This window comes from Malurus melanocephalus, unplaced genomic scaffold (assembly GCF_030028575.1).
Source record: "Malurus melanocephalus ecotype Western Australia unplaced genomic scaffold, MMel_1.1 scaffold_261, whole genome shotgun sequence".
Classification (NCBI taxonomy): domain Eukaryota; kingdom Metazoa; phylum Chordata; class Aves; order Passeriformes; family Maluridae; genus Malurus; species Malurus melanocephalus.
Genome location: NW_026623493.1, coordinates 997,121 through 1,012,955, shown reverse-complemented (window position 1 = coordinate 1,012,955; position 15,835 = coordinate 997,121). Strand labels below are relative to the sequence as shown.

General features: G+C 35.9%; 1 protein-coding gene across 1 annotated transcript in view; it reads right to left on the bottom strand.

The window, feature by feature from the left end:
• Positions 1-487: 487 nt before the first annotated feature.
• The window catches only part of LRMDA (leucine rich melanocyte differentiation associated), a 448,666-nt gene continuing 433,318 nt past the window's right edge, over positions 488-15,835 (bottom strand). The window contains exons 7-8 of the mRNA XM_057375873.1: positions 9,426-9,560; positions 488-649 (exon numbers count right to left, since the gene is read on the bottom strand). Of these exons, the coding sequence (XP_057231856.1) occupies positions 511-649; positions 9,426-9,560 (274 nt within the window). The 3' untranslated portion in view covers positions 488-510. The remainder of the gene's footprint in view (positions 650-9,425; positions 9,561-15,835) is intronic.

Below are 15,835 nucleotides of genomic sequence, written 5' to 3'. Positions count from 1 at the left end.
AACTGTCTCTCTGACGCTGTCAATGCTTGTTAGCAGGACACCACATTAAGTAACATCACACAAAATTAGAATCAACTGGTGCACGAAAAGCCAATCAGCACCGTAGGTGTGAGCTCTGCAACAGATGTTTGAGTTTAACATACAAGGCAGGGGACAACTTGTCAGAAAATATTGCATTCTTTCACAAAAATGTATCACACATTTCCTTGGACAGGTAAAAATGCTCTTTTAAGCTCAGTGACATGCTAGTTACTTTGCTATGTGAAACAGAGGTGTAAACCAGAAATTTGATAACAAGGCCACAGCATACTATACATGGACCTGTAAATTTCCATATTAAAACACAGAAAAGTTCCTAAGGCTTTTGTCCCCCACTTGACCACATTTATCAGTCCTTTCATTTGAAAGCCTTCACCTGTTAGTTTTTACCTCAGCAAAACATGCAGCCAGGCTCTTGGAGTTATTTAGAAACAGTGTAATTGAATCACATTATTGTTACTATCAGTACATTTACTCTCCTACCTTGGCATCCTTGGGCTTCACCACTTTCATGAAGGCACCTCTAATCAAGGCTTCCTCTCTCTCCCTCCTGGTTACTTTCCGAGTATCGAGAAATTTCAGGTTTGTCAACTTGTGCAGGACAAAATATCTGACAGATATCAAAATGCACACACTTAAAGTTCAATAGTAAAGACATTCAGACTAAATGAGTTAAAAAAAAAACAGTCATAAACAACAGCCCTAAGCAACAGCAGCCTTTGATTCCTCTCTCTATTCACCTTTCCCATGCAATGTAGATTATATACAAAGTTATAATAATTACTTTATTCTCTGATATGAAACTTGTTGTAAACTGCCCAAAACCATTTGATAGTGGGTGGATCAAACCATGGACATGTATGTTCTCTCCGTGTATTAGTGAGGCATAAAGCACAACAAGAAACAGAATCACCTGGAAATAATTTTGCATTGCCTGTTTGGAAAAAGTAATTTTGAGTGATACCAAAGTTTCCAACTCAGTTTGGGAGAAAACCCTGAGATATGGGAAAGTGCCAGCTCACTTCTCTGCAAGCATTCTTCCTATTTGCCAACACTTCTTCAGATTTTTATTTTGTTTTCCTAAAAAMACAATGATCAGCATTGGGAAGGAGAATTCCAGTTTGGTCCTGCCAGACAGACAAGGTGTCCTCATGGCAGGTCCCAGCTCAGGATTAAGTGCAGAAGTGCACAGAGAGACACAATTTATGGGAAATATATTTTAAGAATTCCAAGTTCTTGTTAAAATTCATCAGTCTTATATCCTATTTATCATTTTTACTCAAAGGACAGCAGCTTTCGAGCCTCAGAAAAATACTACTGGCTCCTCAGTTGTGGAGGGAGAGAACATGGCAGATCAACACCAAAGCAAGGCACAGCCACGGCAAATCCAAATGTCTAACCACCTCAAGTACATGTCATTTGCAGTTAGGCAACCAAATGTGAAGCAGATACTGTAGAGTGGAGGGAAATATCCACTGGCAGGGGGAAAAAAGGTGATGATAATGATCCCCAGGCTGACTACTTTTCATGAACCCCCAGTCAATCAGAGAGCTGCTCATCACACCGATCCCTTCTGGCACTGAGAGGAAGAAATCAAAGTGGCAGAAATCTCTGCACAACATTTTGAAAAAGAACAATGCACAAAAAAAAATTGTTTTAAAAGGTAAAACTTTATCATGATACTGTTGTCAAAACCAGGCAAACATGTGAAAAAGACTGCAACAGTCCCCTTTCTAAAACCAAGGAAAATGTAATAAGCAAATAAACCTTTCCAACAAGGACACCACTCCTCTGAAGCAACACCTTCATAAATTGTTAACAACTGAACTGAAAATACTCAGTTCTGAAATTCTCAGACAATTTAAATGTGAATCCTCAATCTATGGCTTTCAATCATATTAGTGGAAGAAAAACAGAGTCACTTCASAAAACAGAACATCTCCTAAGACCATTTTTTTAAACAACAGCTACAGAGACAGACACATTCTCAGACTCATTCCAGCTTTCCTGGCTGCCCTTCCAGTCCTCCCTGGCATTTTGCTGGCCCTTATCTTTCACTGGAGGAGAAGCTATCCATCTTGCATTACTGGCAGAAAAGCTCTGATGACAACAGATTCTTTCAAATGAAGACATGTACAGAAGGAAACAATATGTCAAGAGTGAAGAAGAGTGAAGCTAAAAATGAGTAAAGACAYCCACTAAGTGTAGGGTGAGAAAAGATGAATATTCAGGTGAAGAAAACATCGGTATTAGAAAATCAGCAAATGTTTAATGATGGAATGAAATATGTCATTGAAAAGCAGGCTGCAACAAAAATGACAACAGAATAAGACAGCACTGTCATCTATGCTGACTTTGGATCACAGCCCTAATGTCAGTCTCTCAATCATTTCAAAAGAGCTTAAAATTATAATAGCATTCCTTGATACAAATGTATTTTTGTATTTTTAAGCCATCCTGACTGCATTTCAAAAAACAGAATTAGCACTAGTACTTGTCAATTCCAGAAACAAAACCAAAAAACCCTACCCACACAAATCAAACAGCAAACTACTCCACAAGTCACAGGTTTGGGGTTGGTTCTTTCTCYGAATTTGCACTCCTTAAGCAGATCAAATGCTATAAAGTAAGTACCATAAAGGTTATCCCACTGGTAGGAGGGAGCTATATCTGTGATTGCATTTTCAATCACCTTTTAAAATAATCTCATTGATTCATATTATTTTTACTAAATGTGGGATTAAAAGCATCTATGTTATTTGAAAATAACACAGTACATTCTTATTAAATGGCTCAAGAAAAAAAGCAAGCTTCCCAGATATATTTTAGCTAGAAATATGAAGATGCAGCTTCAATCTAAATGTAACACAAGTTTGCCATAAAAAAATACAAGAAAGGATTACCAAAGCCTGGGAATGAACACTCTACAATATCAATTCAACCCTTGTAAATTTAATCCAGGGTTATTTGTTGCACAAAATCTCTTTACTGTGATGTATGACTTAGTTACTAAGGTTATCACAGCAGTATCCTAAAGTTGCATAGTACATAAAACATTTCAGTTAACAATGCAGGGAGGTTAACTCCCACAGATAACCTACTATCAGAGGGTTAGAGCAGATGACATGCCTCTGTCAGCTTTCAGGAGCTATTGATGGTTCAATCAGTTTGTTTTGAAGGTAAAGTACAACAAAAGGGCACTAAACTTATTCAAACTGTCAACAGGGACTATGGAATGTTGCTTGCAGGTAAGTAATTTTGGGTGTTTTAAGACTATTATCAAACACCAATGGCTGCAGAAAAAGACAGCTACTAATAACACAGAACACAGCCATCATAAAATACTTTATGGCAGGTCCTGGGACCCATAAATTGCATGACACATTGCACCTGTTTTAGACTTGTAAAATCACGAGTTAAAAGAACACCGTTAAATGAAGAAAGATCCATCTAGATCCTATACTTAGTTTAGAAACTTTTATTTAGAAGTTGGGGTCTCCCTATGCCCCCCACCTCTTTTATCTCCTCAATATTTTTGAAACAGCACTGCTCCATGTGTTCTGAGATTGCTGTTGCTGGGTTTTAACATCTTTGTAGTTATGTGAAAAAAGGTTATTATCTTCAGTGATGAGAATAAAGGTGAGCTTCAAAGAGAGAAAAATAAAAATTAGACACACCAGGAAGGTGCTTACAGATCCACATATCATTGCCTATAAACTGATCTTTTAATTCACAGTGGATTAAACTAATTATTTTTGTAAGTAAAGTTGCACCTTCTTTTGTTCAGAATCATCTCCCCCACCTCGACTGCCAATGCCAAGAGTCCCATGAAAATAAGCTCATAAGAGGTATTCATCATACCAACAGGAACAYTCAAATATGGAAGAAGAATATAAAATTTCAAGTTATTTCCATCTTAGTTAAGTAAAAATGACAATAGAGGTTAACAATTCCTTTACCAATTTTGTGTGTGCTGCATGCAACGAGCATTTTTCAAGGCTTTTTATACCTGCCAGGATACTGGAAAAAAAGGAACATTTGGAAACTCTTCCTTTTTTATGAAAGTCTATTTTAAGAACTAGATTCTGTAAAGTATTCCAGTTTGTACTGCAATTAACAAAAACTGGAATATAAAACTGTTATATATGCATCAATACTTATGTCTAAAACAAAAAAATTATCTGCTGTGAAAAATTAAGAAATTATTACCTACAAGAATAAAGAAACATCCAGCTCTACCTGTATCATACCTTCAACATTCTCTTTGTTTCAGAAGGTGTTTACTTTCATTTTTCTATTTTCTGTGCTATTATATTTCCTTTCCCTAAGAATCATACAACACAAAAATAATACGCCTATTTCAAACTTTGAAAGGCTGATTATGCTCTCAGTTACATTATTGTACACTAGAAAAAATAAATAACCTGAAGCTGGCTGAGTTACATCAGCATTCAACTAGAGAAAGACAAAAAAAAAAAGAAGAAATCAGAAGAACTGAACAAACATGTTTATGACAATGAACTAGGTCACTTTGTGCGATTGTTTCTTCTGCACCCCCAAAAAATTTACCCCTCTACCCCCATCAAAAAGCCTATACCCAGCTAACAAATTTCCTCTGCGACAAAAGCATTTGTTAAATACACAGGCAAGGAAGACAGGTCATAAACMTAAACCAGAATGTTCCAAAGAGAGGGCAGATGCTGGCTTGAGGTATGGCACAGGATCATATCAACCCTGGGCAGTCCTGGCACTGTTTGGCCTTGTAATTCTGAGGGGCTTGCAAGTCACACAGAAATCCAGAGCAGCTCCCAATATTTTAACACCCTCTGTCTGCCCTTCTTCCATGTGGCAAACAACTCCATGAAGTAGGAACATCTTTTTCTACACATGTAATGATAATTATAGTTACGGCTTGAGATACTGAGTTAGTACAGAAAAATTGGGTAATATGGACTTCAATTTATTTGGCTGAACAAAAACATCATAATTGTTGTTGCTCATGATCCCAGATGGGGCCAGTCTCGGATGTTGAGTGGCCATTTGATGTCTTTCAAGTACAGGTTTTCCTGTCCAGGTACYGGTGAAATGACAAGGCTTCACTCAAACACTGAAGGAGCACAGACTCATAGATGATAGAGATGTAAGAGAATACCCTAATCATCAAATTAAGTASATAAAGAAAAAAAGAGAACTACCACAGACTTCAAACCCTCCTGCTGAAAGAGAGCTTCAACAGTAAGTTCACTGGTATTGATCATGTATTTTAGCATTATTTTCATTACTGGGTGAGGACTTCCAGTCTCCTACTGCTTCTTGAATATATATTTATATCACCACCCAAATTCAATAACAAGACTATGTAAAATAAGTAAATTCTGTAGCAATTAAAAAAAATAAATAAAACAAAACCACAATAAAACAAAAGAAAGCTGCAAGAGCACTGAAAATGCCATAAGACCCATCATTTCTCACAATCAAAACTGGGATGGGAATAGCTGATTTAGCTCGAAAAGCTAATCCATACAAAATGCATACACTTCCTTTCTTGCTGTTATATCTTAAGAGGACTTCATAAGGTTATCATCATTTGCTCCCCCAGCCAAAGATAGCATATCTAGTACATGTACTTTTAAGCTAATTTAAAATAAACTCAGGCATTTGTTTCCACTCGCCCTTGTTTCCATGTCAACAGCATTTAATGAATGCATCATTCCAGGAAATGTCAATAAGGAGCAAAGAAGAATGAGCAAGCTCTGAAAACTTCACACATGGCCTGAATTCTTCACAATCATATCGCTTTAATGAAAATAGGTGAGGTCACCTGCAGCATTCACAAATGCTTGGTAATACATGGTGACCCAGATGATTTTTCACAGTTCAGTAACACCACGTTTGAAGTTTCCACTGCAAACAATACACCCACAGGACGGGCCAACTGTGAGCACAACAGAAGCAACCAGCAATTACTGTGTTGACTTCTATGACTTTGATCTCCGGGTCGTGACCTTTGTTTTCACGCAATCTTCAAAGCAGAGATTGTAGACTAGGTTATTTCAGAGGACACTGCTTTGCACCCTGATTTTCTGTTTCTTGCTTCCTATTGGAGCCAAAAGCTTTTAAATTCTCCTATCATCATTACATGGTAGATATTCTGCTTTCCCTTGCCTTCACCACCAAGATATGTCTTTACAAAATATTAACACCCAAATACAGAAAGCTGAAAAAAGAAGATAAAAAACCTTATTTTTTTGATAGTGAGAAACTAAAGCCATTTTACAATGAAAAAAAACCCATGAGTTTTTAAAACGAACCAAATAATTTTGCTTATAAAAATATCACAGAAGAGAACTTTCCATTTTCTTTTTCTGTCCAAGTAAAAATTCCAAAAGCACAGATTTTTTTTTTAATCAATTCATTCTCCTACACATTTGAAATGTGAGAAGAAATAGCAGGGATGGGGAAAAAAAGCTTTTCTTCTTCCTTAAAAAAATCCAATTCAAATGTTGCTGTGGTTCTTAGAAAAAAAACTGCTTTGAGAAAAAAAACACAATAATGTTTCAGTATAAAACATAATACTTTTACATATTTTATACAGTTTTTACATTTAACTTTTAGCGAAAGACTAGGGAAGAGCTCTGGCAATAAAACTATAGAAACGGCATACCAATGGATCACCTGAAGAACCACATCATAATTTCTTGACCAAAAGCAWAGTTTTCTATATTTCCCAAGTATTTTTGATAAAAGTTCATTATTTTTAAAATATGTAATATTACTTTTAACCTCTGTTTCTACAATCACTGTGAATCACTGGACCTTGAATTTAAAAAAAAAAAAWTTCCACATTTTTTAACAATAAGTTTACAGATCTTTTCAGTTTGTTGGAATGAGAAGATTAAGTAAAGCTTTGATTTCTAGCACCTTTTTCTTTCTGGTTGAGGAATTAAATAGCCTGAACTCTAATTGAACCCAGYAGGAATGAAATTAAAGCTCAATGAAAAATGAAGCTGTGGTTCCAATGGTCACTGCAAAAATTTACAAAAAGAAGTTCCCATTCAGAACTAGAAAAGCCAGTTGAAGTTATGGTGAAGCACAATGTTTACATAATTCAAGTTTTTACATAATTCAAGTTCCCATAAATGTAATCTTTTGATACTTTCTGAAAAATTTCTCACCAAAAAAAAAAAAATAGAAAAAAAGTTATTTCAAACAATTAAAAAAATGCTGAAACTGGAAGACGAAAGTTGTGTTCAAGATGCTTCAGAATGTGTACTCAAAACTCTGAATTAGCTACTCAGAGTAAAATTAGAAGAGTATTTTTAAGCAGTTCTATCATGTAGGTGACATATATTCCCCTAAAGATAGGCAGATAGATCGATGGATYGATCCATGGTTTTGGGTTTTGATGTTGTCTGGCAAATACATTTCATATAATGCAACAAATAATAATGGAAAAGGATCAGGAAGCTTTCATTACAGCAGCAGAACCATAAATCATTCAACTAATTAGAAGCCCATTCTTCTTTCTTAAAAGAGCTTCAATTAACCTAGTTTATATGAAAAAAAAATACCCAGGGTTTTGAAAAATTGAGAGGAAAGAAAATGGAAGCAATGTTGCAGTTTCCAGCAGATATATAAATAGAAATCTCTCCACACTTTGACAKAGTGGTTTGCCACGACGTGACCTAAAACTACCTTGACCTCTCTGAAATCAACATTTTTGCATTGAAATGAAACAAGGGACAGGCTTGTTTTGATGTATGGCTCTGTGACATATTATAAATATTACATCACATAACCACAGAGGATGTCAATCAATAAGGAATTTTTTCAGAGAGCACTAAATGAACCATGGGTTCTTGCCTCTGAATGGCTCCTTTAACGTACTACTTTTGCTTAAATGATTAATAGGGGACATATTGTCAGAAAACATACTTAAAGTGAAAAACAGTAAACTGTAGAAATATCATTCATTTTTTAAGCAATTTTCTAGTGCACATGTCACATAAATTTACATAGAGACAGCACTATTATAGTCTTGTAAGCTGGATAGCAGGCATACCTTCCACTTAAGTGAGAAAGCAACGGGAAAATATTTTATTAAACCTAGGCTGCTCTACCCCATGAAATCCAAAACGCTACAAGCTAAGCTGTTTTCAAAAGTGGAATCATTAAAAGGTAAAAGTCTAGACAGCATAGAAATCCTTCCCAAAAGTTAGAAACAAACTGAAAGGTATATATGCACATCTGGGACAGCTGTGCTGCTGTTTAATCTACAGCATTTCTGAGTGCAACAAATTCAAGCCCCTTCCCCATAAACCTGATTTTAGTCTCCTCCACTTTGTATTGTTTTACCCAAACACAATTTGGATTACAGGAAGATAACATCAGAGTTTATTATTTAACTCCCAATACTGTGGGTGATTCTAATAAAAAGCAAGCTCAGGCTCTGCAAGGCAAGGTGACCAGCACTGCTCGGCTCCAATTTGCCAACAAATGCTGTTTGCAGCCAATGAGAAAAGTGCCAGCACACGAGGACTGAAATAATCCATCAGTTGTCAGCAAGGAAAAATACATCTAATGTCTTTTTTTTTTTCTTCATAATCAATGTCTTATTTGTCTAAAGGTTATAGCTCTGAAAATTCTTTCACTCAGCAGATGTTCCATGAGTTTTAGGTTTATACTCACAACATCACAAGTATTTCTATTTTTGTCTTTAAATAATTCTTGTAATTTTTAGCAACATTTCAGTTGGACTTACAGTATTTTATCAAGGCTCCATATTAAATTTCAGATGACCTTTTCCATAATCCAGCTCATTAAAACTACATTATAAAGACAGTTTGGGGGTTTTTATTTCAATCTGATTGCTCTGAGTAAAGCAGCACAATACAGGAGATATTTCTTCTGTGTTAAGAGTGTCTTGATAACTACAGCAGAAGCAACTTAGCACCATGTGAAACGTGAGCAGAAGACAAGCCAACTGGCTATTTCAGTGGAGGTTTTTTTTTTCTTTTCCTTTTGAAATTGCCAGTCACCCTTAATGTATGCAAACCTTGCCTTATCCCGGCCTTAAAGAAGGAAATGCCTTGAGTAGGGGTACATGAATACTCACATTCAGGAAATCCTGTGCACACCTGCTACACTCAGACATGTGCTGTACAGCACTGAAATATTTCTTGAAAGGGGGTTTCTGAGGGTGAATTCCTGAATTCCTCACTGAATTGAGGCTACTCAAATTCCCAGCTGTCTCATGGCAGAACATGTTACAATGCTTTCAGAATAGAGTAGATGTTTGAGACTCTGGGTTRATTTCAGTTCACTGCTTTTCCAGTAGTAAAACAACACTTTCATACCTTATCACATCTGGAAGTGAAAACACTAACCTGTATCTCTGGTAGTCATCCTCATCCTTCTCTTTGCAGACCAGTTCATTTGGGCAAGCAATGTTTCCAAGCAAACTGAGATACTGTAGTGAGGGCACAACTTCAGCCAAATGGTCCAAAAGGCTTTCTAATTCTGTTATGTGTCAAAGGTAGTGGGTTAAGGATTCAATGACATTAATGAAAAAGGCATTTAGAGTTGCATCACTGCTGACTTAAACATACATTTCAATAACTGACAATCAAATTTAGTATGGCATTCAGGAAAATGTCACATTAATTGTTCCAAGGGCAAACAGGGATAAACTTCAGTCAGTTTTTTGGCACGGAATGAAAGAATTGGSCTGTTTTGTCATTCTTTTCTCCTCCTTTCTTTCCTAGGTGGTTCACTACAAAACATTAAAACTTTGACAAAATGATGGATGCTGTGTGGTAAAATGGCTAGCAATTGCTGGAGCCATGAAACTTTTCCAGCATGGAAACAAACAGTTAGTTTCACAGCACATTCATCACTAATATATTCAGCCCGCTGGAAAATGAGTTTTAAAAAAAATAGCAAAAGAAAAAAGTCAAACTACTACAACCCAGGTTCACTCCCAGCATATAAATGCTTTGAGTGTCACAACACCACATTTGTAACTACTCAATTAGTATATGCCAATTAAGGCTTTACTAAGCACAACTTAAAGATTTCAGTGTTACAAATACTTTATTATATGAACTTTCAAAGTCTTGAAAAGCATAAAATTTTTCATTAAAAGATCTTTATATTATGATACTCATGAGGCTTTTTAACTTAACTATATTTCTGAGAACATAAATAAGAATGGTACACCATTATTGTAAACATGAATGAAACAAACAAGCAAAGTTTAAACTGACTTTAACCATGGCAATACTGGAAATCACAGCTTAGGTTTAAGCATAACAACAATGTTCAACCATTTACGTCTCCATTTGCTAATTGAGCAGATAATTATTTTGTTATAGCCTAGTGTGACAGTCTCTAAAACCCAAACTCTACATTCTTATTTACTTCAATTCGCATACAAAGAYATAGGTGTGATTCTCCAAAAATATTCCATGCATGTGTGTGTGACAAGTTCCCGATATTTAAAAAYTGACTGAGTTAGACAAGAGTAATAATTATTCAAAACCATTAAAGGACATGTCATTGCACTGTTTTTATTCTCTCCTGTGGTTAGGGACAGAAACTATTGTTTTAAATCTTCAGTTCAATTTTTTATTGCTATTATTTATACTTGATTTATGTGTTTCTGTTATCTTTGTTATTTTTAGCTGATAGAATTTACTTTATTTCTTCACCCCAATATCTTAAGGGCAACAGAAGCAATTCAGAATGGAGAAAACAGCTTCATTGCTAAAAATGTGTCTTCCTTTTGTAAGCCTGAAATTTCATTTTATTTCCAAACACACATGAAGATCATGCCAACTGTTACTAATTCTACTGGACTAAAATCAATTTGTCTACACTCACAGGGTTCTGTCCCATAAGATCTAAGGAGTTCTGCTTAAGTATTTTGCATGAGTTAGAAAAATGAGGGTTTAAAATAAGTCCTATGAATTCATTGAAAAAGCAGGAATGCTAACTTTTAATTTGGCAAAGCCACACTACAGAATGCTATATACCAGTAGTTAATCTACCAAACCCTAAGAAAAATTGTCTTTTTGTAGCACCATATGATTTGTTAGCTAGGATGAATTACCAATCAAAACTTGGTGCTAATTCTCATACCTGCACCTTAAGCTCACACATAAACATTTTCATGGCTCTTTCAGGAAGTATGTGACTGTGATGGGAAACTCACAAACTGTTTTTCCACACATGTTCAAGTGTGGAAAAGGCTTTTTAAAAGTTTCCGAAGACTGTTAGAGAAGTGCTTGAASCTGGCACCCTCCCTCAGCCAGGAGAAACAATTTCTCACAGGATTGCTTAAGTCACCAAAAGGTTCCCTAAGAGAAATAGTTTGTTATTACAAAAGACAGTTATTGCCATAACAGAAATCAAACACAGGAGGTTAGCTATTGTGAGGCTTTGACTGTATCTGATCATTTCCTACTGAAAGGAAAAATAAAATTAAAAAAAATATAGAAATTCAACAACAAAAAAATAAAAAGCCATTAAAAATGTTAGCTTCTTTTATGAAGTAAACATGCAGGATTTTTGGCTGTCAATTSAGCAAAGTCTTTTCCTGAGTAAAAGATGTTCTCCCCAAAAGTTTGCTGAATGTGGAGTAWGGCATGTCCTCTAACTCTCATCTGAACATGCAGACTTCAAGGCAAACATCAAACTGTATTTAGAAATGTAACAAAGAGCTGTGTCAGCCTAGATATGCAAAAAGTCTAATTCTACACCTCCAAATCCTATGGAAAGCAAAAGCCGTAGACACCATATTCACCAAGAGTTTTAAGTAAATAGCAGGAGTTGATAATCTGCATCATAAAAATGTAAATTTCCCAAATTTGGTAGTGTCCAGATTCTACTAACTAATATCTGAACCCTGAGCATTGATTTTTCAAATGTGAAAACACCCCCTAAAATTATCTCATGTAAGAGAACCAGCAGTTATATCATMAATAAAATAATTACTTTTTCTCTTCTTTAGGACTTTAAGTATCTTTTTTTATCCGTTTTAGAAACAAAATGCAAGGTACAGATCGATTTTCCAAGAAGTCCCATTCACCTAATACCACAGWTATTTTTTAAAAAGCATCCAAGAAAAAAAAAATTATATCCTGTTGAAATTCTCATGATTAAGTATTTCTCAGAGATGACTCATAAGTCATGGTGCACTTCTAGTGTACTGTTTAGTTAATTAGTATGTCAAATACTTATTTAAATCACAATACTGGGACTATACGATGCCACCAAAAGCATTAAGTCTTTCTGAAACAATGCTAGGAAAATACGGAGGGAGAAAATCAAAGCAAGTCTGAAAYCTTATTGCCAGCTTCCCTTTTATGGTTTATTGTTGCAGTCTAAGGAGTGCCATATTGGTGCAATCAGAGCCAAAGAGMTGCAAAATCCTGCTGTGCCACTTCTAAGACCAATTTCAGCTCCATTCTCCAAAAATAAAACCCACAATTAAAACCATGGACAGTGCTTGTGAAAATGTATTTATTTATTTAGAACTCTGTAAAAATAGCCTTGGACTGATCTTTCTAAAGTCAGCACCGCTGATCAACAGGTGAATACGTAACAGTGATGCCAACACTTACACTATAGTCTGTTGTTTGAAAAATGGTTTAAAGCATCACTGCTGTGATRATTAAAGTGCCTTAGTGTAGCAATYCATCTCCTAATTCAAGTGTCATCATTACCAATCTATTGATGCCTCTCTTTCTAACAGACAGYGACTAAAACAAAAAAGTCTAACAATTCAAAATTTAAAATCACCTGCTCTGCATCTCACAAGCTGTAATTTTCTCAGGAATTATACAACAATGGTTCCCTCCAAAAATGGAACCTGGTTTTCATGAACAATTAACAGAATTATAGTGGACAAACTTTAAAATTTCATCCTCATCAAAGGATTACACTTATATTTTGAACTATTTCTAGGTTTAAAATAGGGAAACCTTTAAAAGAACCAGGTTGTCTCTCGCAGATGAACTTTTTTTTAAGCCCCTTTAGACTGTTAGAATGTGCATTTTTAGACTACTCACAAGCATATACAACTTTGTATTTCTACCATATTTTCTATYCAGAAAGATAAATTCTGCCAGCAACACTGAGACTGAGAATTATTTGTAAAATTACAGTACTACTATGAGTCCAGTTTAGCTGCAGAGCGATGTAATTTTTTGCAAGTTTCATAGAACCAAAAATATACAAATAGGCATGTTCTGACTTGTCTGGTTTCACTCTCTCTCTCATACTCAATATCACTGTTTTTGAGGATCTTTAGAATGCAGAAAGAACAAGCAAAAGCCAAAAAAAAATGACATATCTCCTTTCTCAGGTTAAGAATTAACTGTCTATGCAAGCTTGTAGCATTTTRTTTTGTAGAAAATCCTGTAGCCTAGACCAAAATTCTTGCGGTGAGTCAGGACTATGTCCCCTTACAAACCATTCAAAGATTAACTCCCAGGGAATATTACATTTGCGCAAGGACAAAGTTGYAAAGTCTGAGTGGATAGTAAAATTGTGTGTCACTTTGTCAATTTTAGAAGAACCTCACAAGCAGGGACAGTAATTTTGATGCTAAGCTGTGTCTTTTGACAGCCAGCATGGTGAAAGACTATTCTGTTATAGAACAGGTTGTGTGGATTCACATGGAAACTACTGGATGATATCTCAAGATTTCCTCTATCCTGATCTGCATTCTCAAGAGTCTCTTTAGCTGTGCCTTTTCTGCATATTTCCAGGTCAGAGACACTTCATGAATCCTTTATAGAGAGTGATATAAGGGTCAGCTGCTSTAAGTACTGAACACTAATGCTGGCCATCCCCAAACACCACAGTATTTCTTCCTTACCAGCATTCTTGGTATAACCATATTCATGGTTGTCCTCAGGAAAAACTGCAGGTCAAACCTATGCAGAAACACAACYTATGCTAACAGTTTCTAAATTAACTTATTCTGTCTAAAAATACTTACACATTTTCTATATCACCATACAATTACTTTTTATGTATAGTTTGACATATGCAAGAGGATCTGGGATTTTCTTCAGGAAACTTTTTGTCTGCTAGCAACACTTTTTACTGGTCACACACTCAAATACAGAAAAGTAACCACTCTTGTTCTCTACCTCTCTCAGTGCTCTCCAAGTTGCTCCACCATTATCTTTCCAAAAGTCATTCCACTTCCCAAAAGAGTTGCAGAAGAACTTTCCATGTTAAGAACTTCGCTGACTACAGCTTTTGGAAGTTCTTAGAAGCAAACAGACAAAGTAAAGTGCAATCAGCATCTATTCAAAGTATTTCTGAAATATGCACATGAGAACATCAGAAATATCATGCAGAATTCCAGACCCTTGTGTAGAAAGACCCAAACCTGTAATTCAAAAGTCTTGTCCCAACTAATCACCTGTCATGCAGGTGCTGCGATCAACCTAACAATAAAACAGCTGAATAACACTTCCACCAGTGTCGTGAATGAGCAAGGTACCATTATTTATTCCCAGTTGAAACATTTGCTTCAATTAAATTTATCAGAAACATGATGCAGCAATCACAARCTATTCCACAGGCAAATAGCCTCGAATCAGAAGTTACCCATTCTCCTCTGAATGCAGTGTGAAAAGATCTTTGCCACCTGAACGCTTTTCCATTAGAATGTGCTAGATCTTCAAGGTTGGATAACCACAGAAATAGCTTGCAATATGCAAGTATRCATCTTCCTCTTCTCTGTGTGCAATAGGATGTCACACACGGTCATTTGTATGCCACATTCTGGCTTGAACCCTATCTGGAAGGGAGATGGGACCTTGAGATAAGGCCTTGTTCATTGACTTTGAAACCACTTTGCTCAAGCAAGAAAAGGTGCAGAGCAGATGGTAATTAACCAAGTCCATACATCTCATGGAGAGCCTCCTGCATACTGAATACATGGGGAAAATATCCCATTTGCCTACTGGAGCAGCATTCGTTTTTCTCTTTGTAGGTGGAGTTAGCAGTGCTTTTAAAGGCATTTTAGAATACCCAAATCCGCAGCCTTGCAACCTTGAAGACCAGCCACTTTTCAATGTTATTAGGTATCCAAACTTGAGAAAAAGGAAAAAATGTTTCTGTTCCTGCCATCAAATTTCATTCCTGGTTCTTTACAAAAGTCTGTCATGAGACCTTCCTTTCTTTCAAAGATTGCTTTTAATTTCATTTTTTTTTCTAACATTGTTCTGGCCAAATGTTGCTCARTGTTCCCAGGGAACCACAAAGACAAGAATAAAGTAGAAGCTCACCAATTTTTAAATAGGTATGATATTTGCAGTTGAACTGCTTCAAGCACTGCTGTGGAACAGCACTAGGAATCACCTGGACTTTGGACTACTTCTCTCTTCCATAGACGTTTGGTATTAGGCATTCACATGACTTAATTTTTACTTCAGGTACATTTTATCCTAGAAAAAGAATTTTGCCTCATTAAGTACAGCAGTTCACTACCAAGCCACACAGATTTCAGTAAAGCCACAATTGTGGTGTGGACAACTCAGTAGCCTGTGCAGGATGAGTTCTGTACCATTTCAGCACAGTTATCTGTTTGGAGGGAATGGGGAATCCTGCATAATAGGAGATAATTTATGTCTTTAATGTATTCACTTAATCTAARCATCAAGTCCTCAGCCCTTAATATAATGAGATACTGGTCAGACTGGGACTTCTTTTTCTTCAGGCATTTAAGGACAATGTAGAAATAAGCACAGAGGCAAAATAAATTCCATTCAATAAT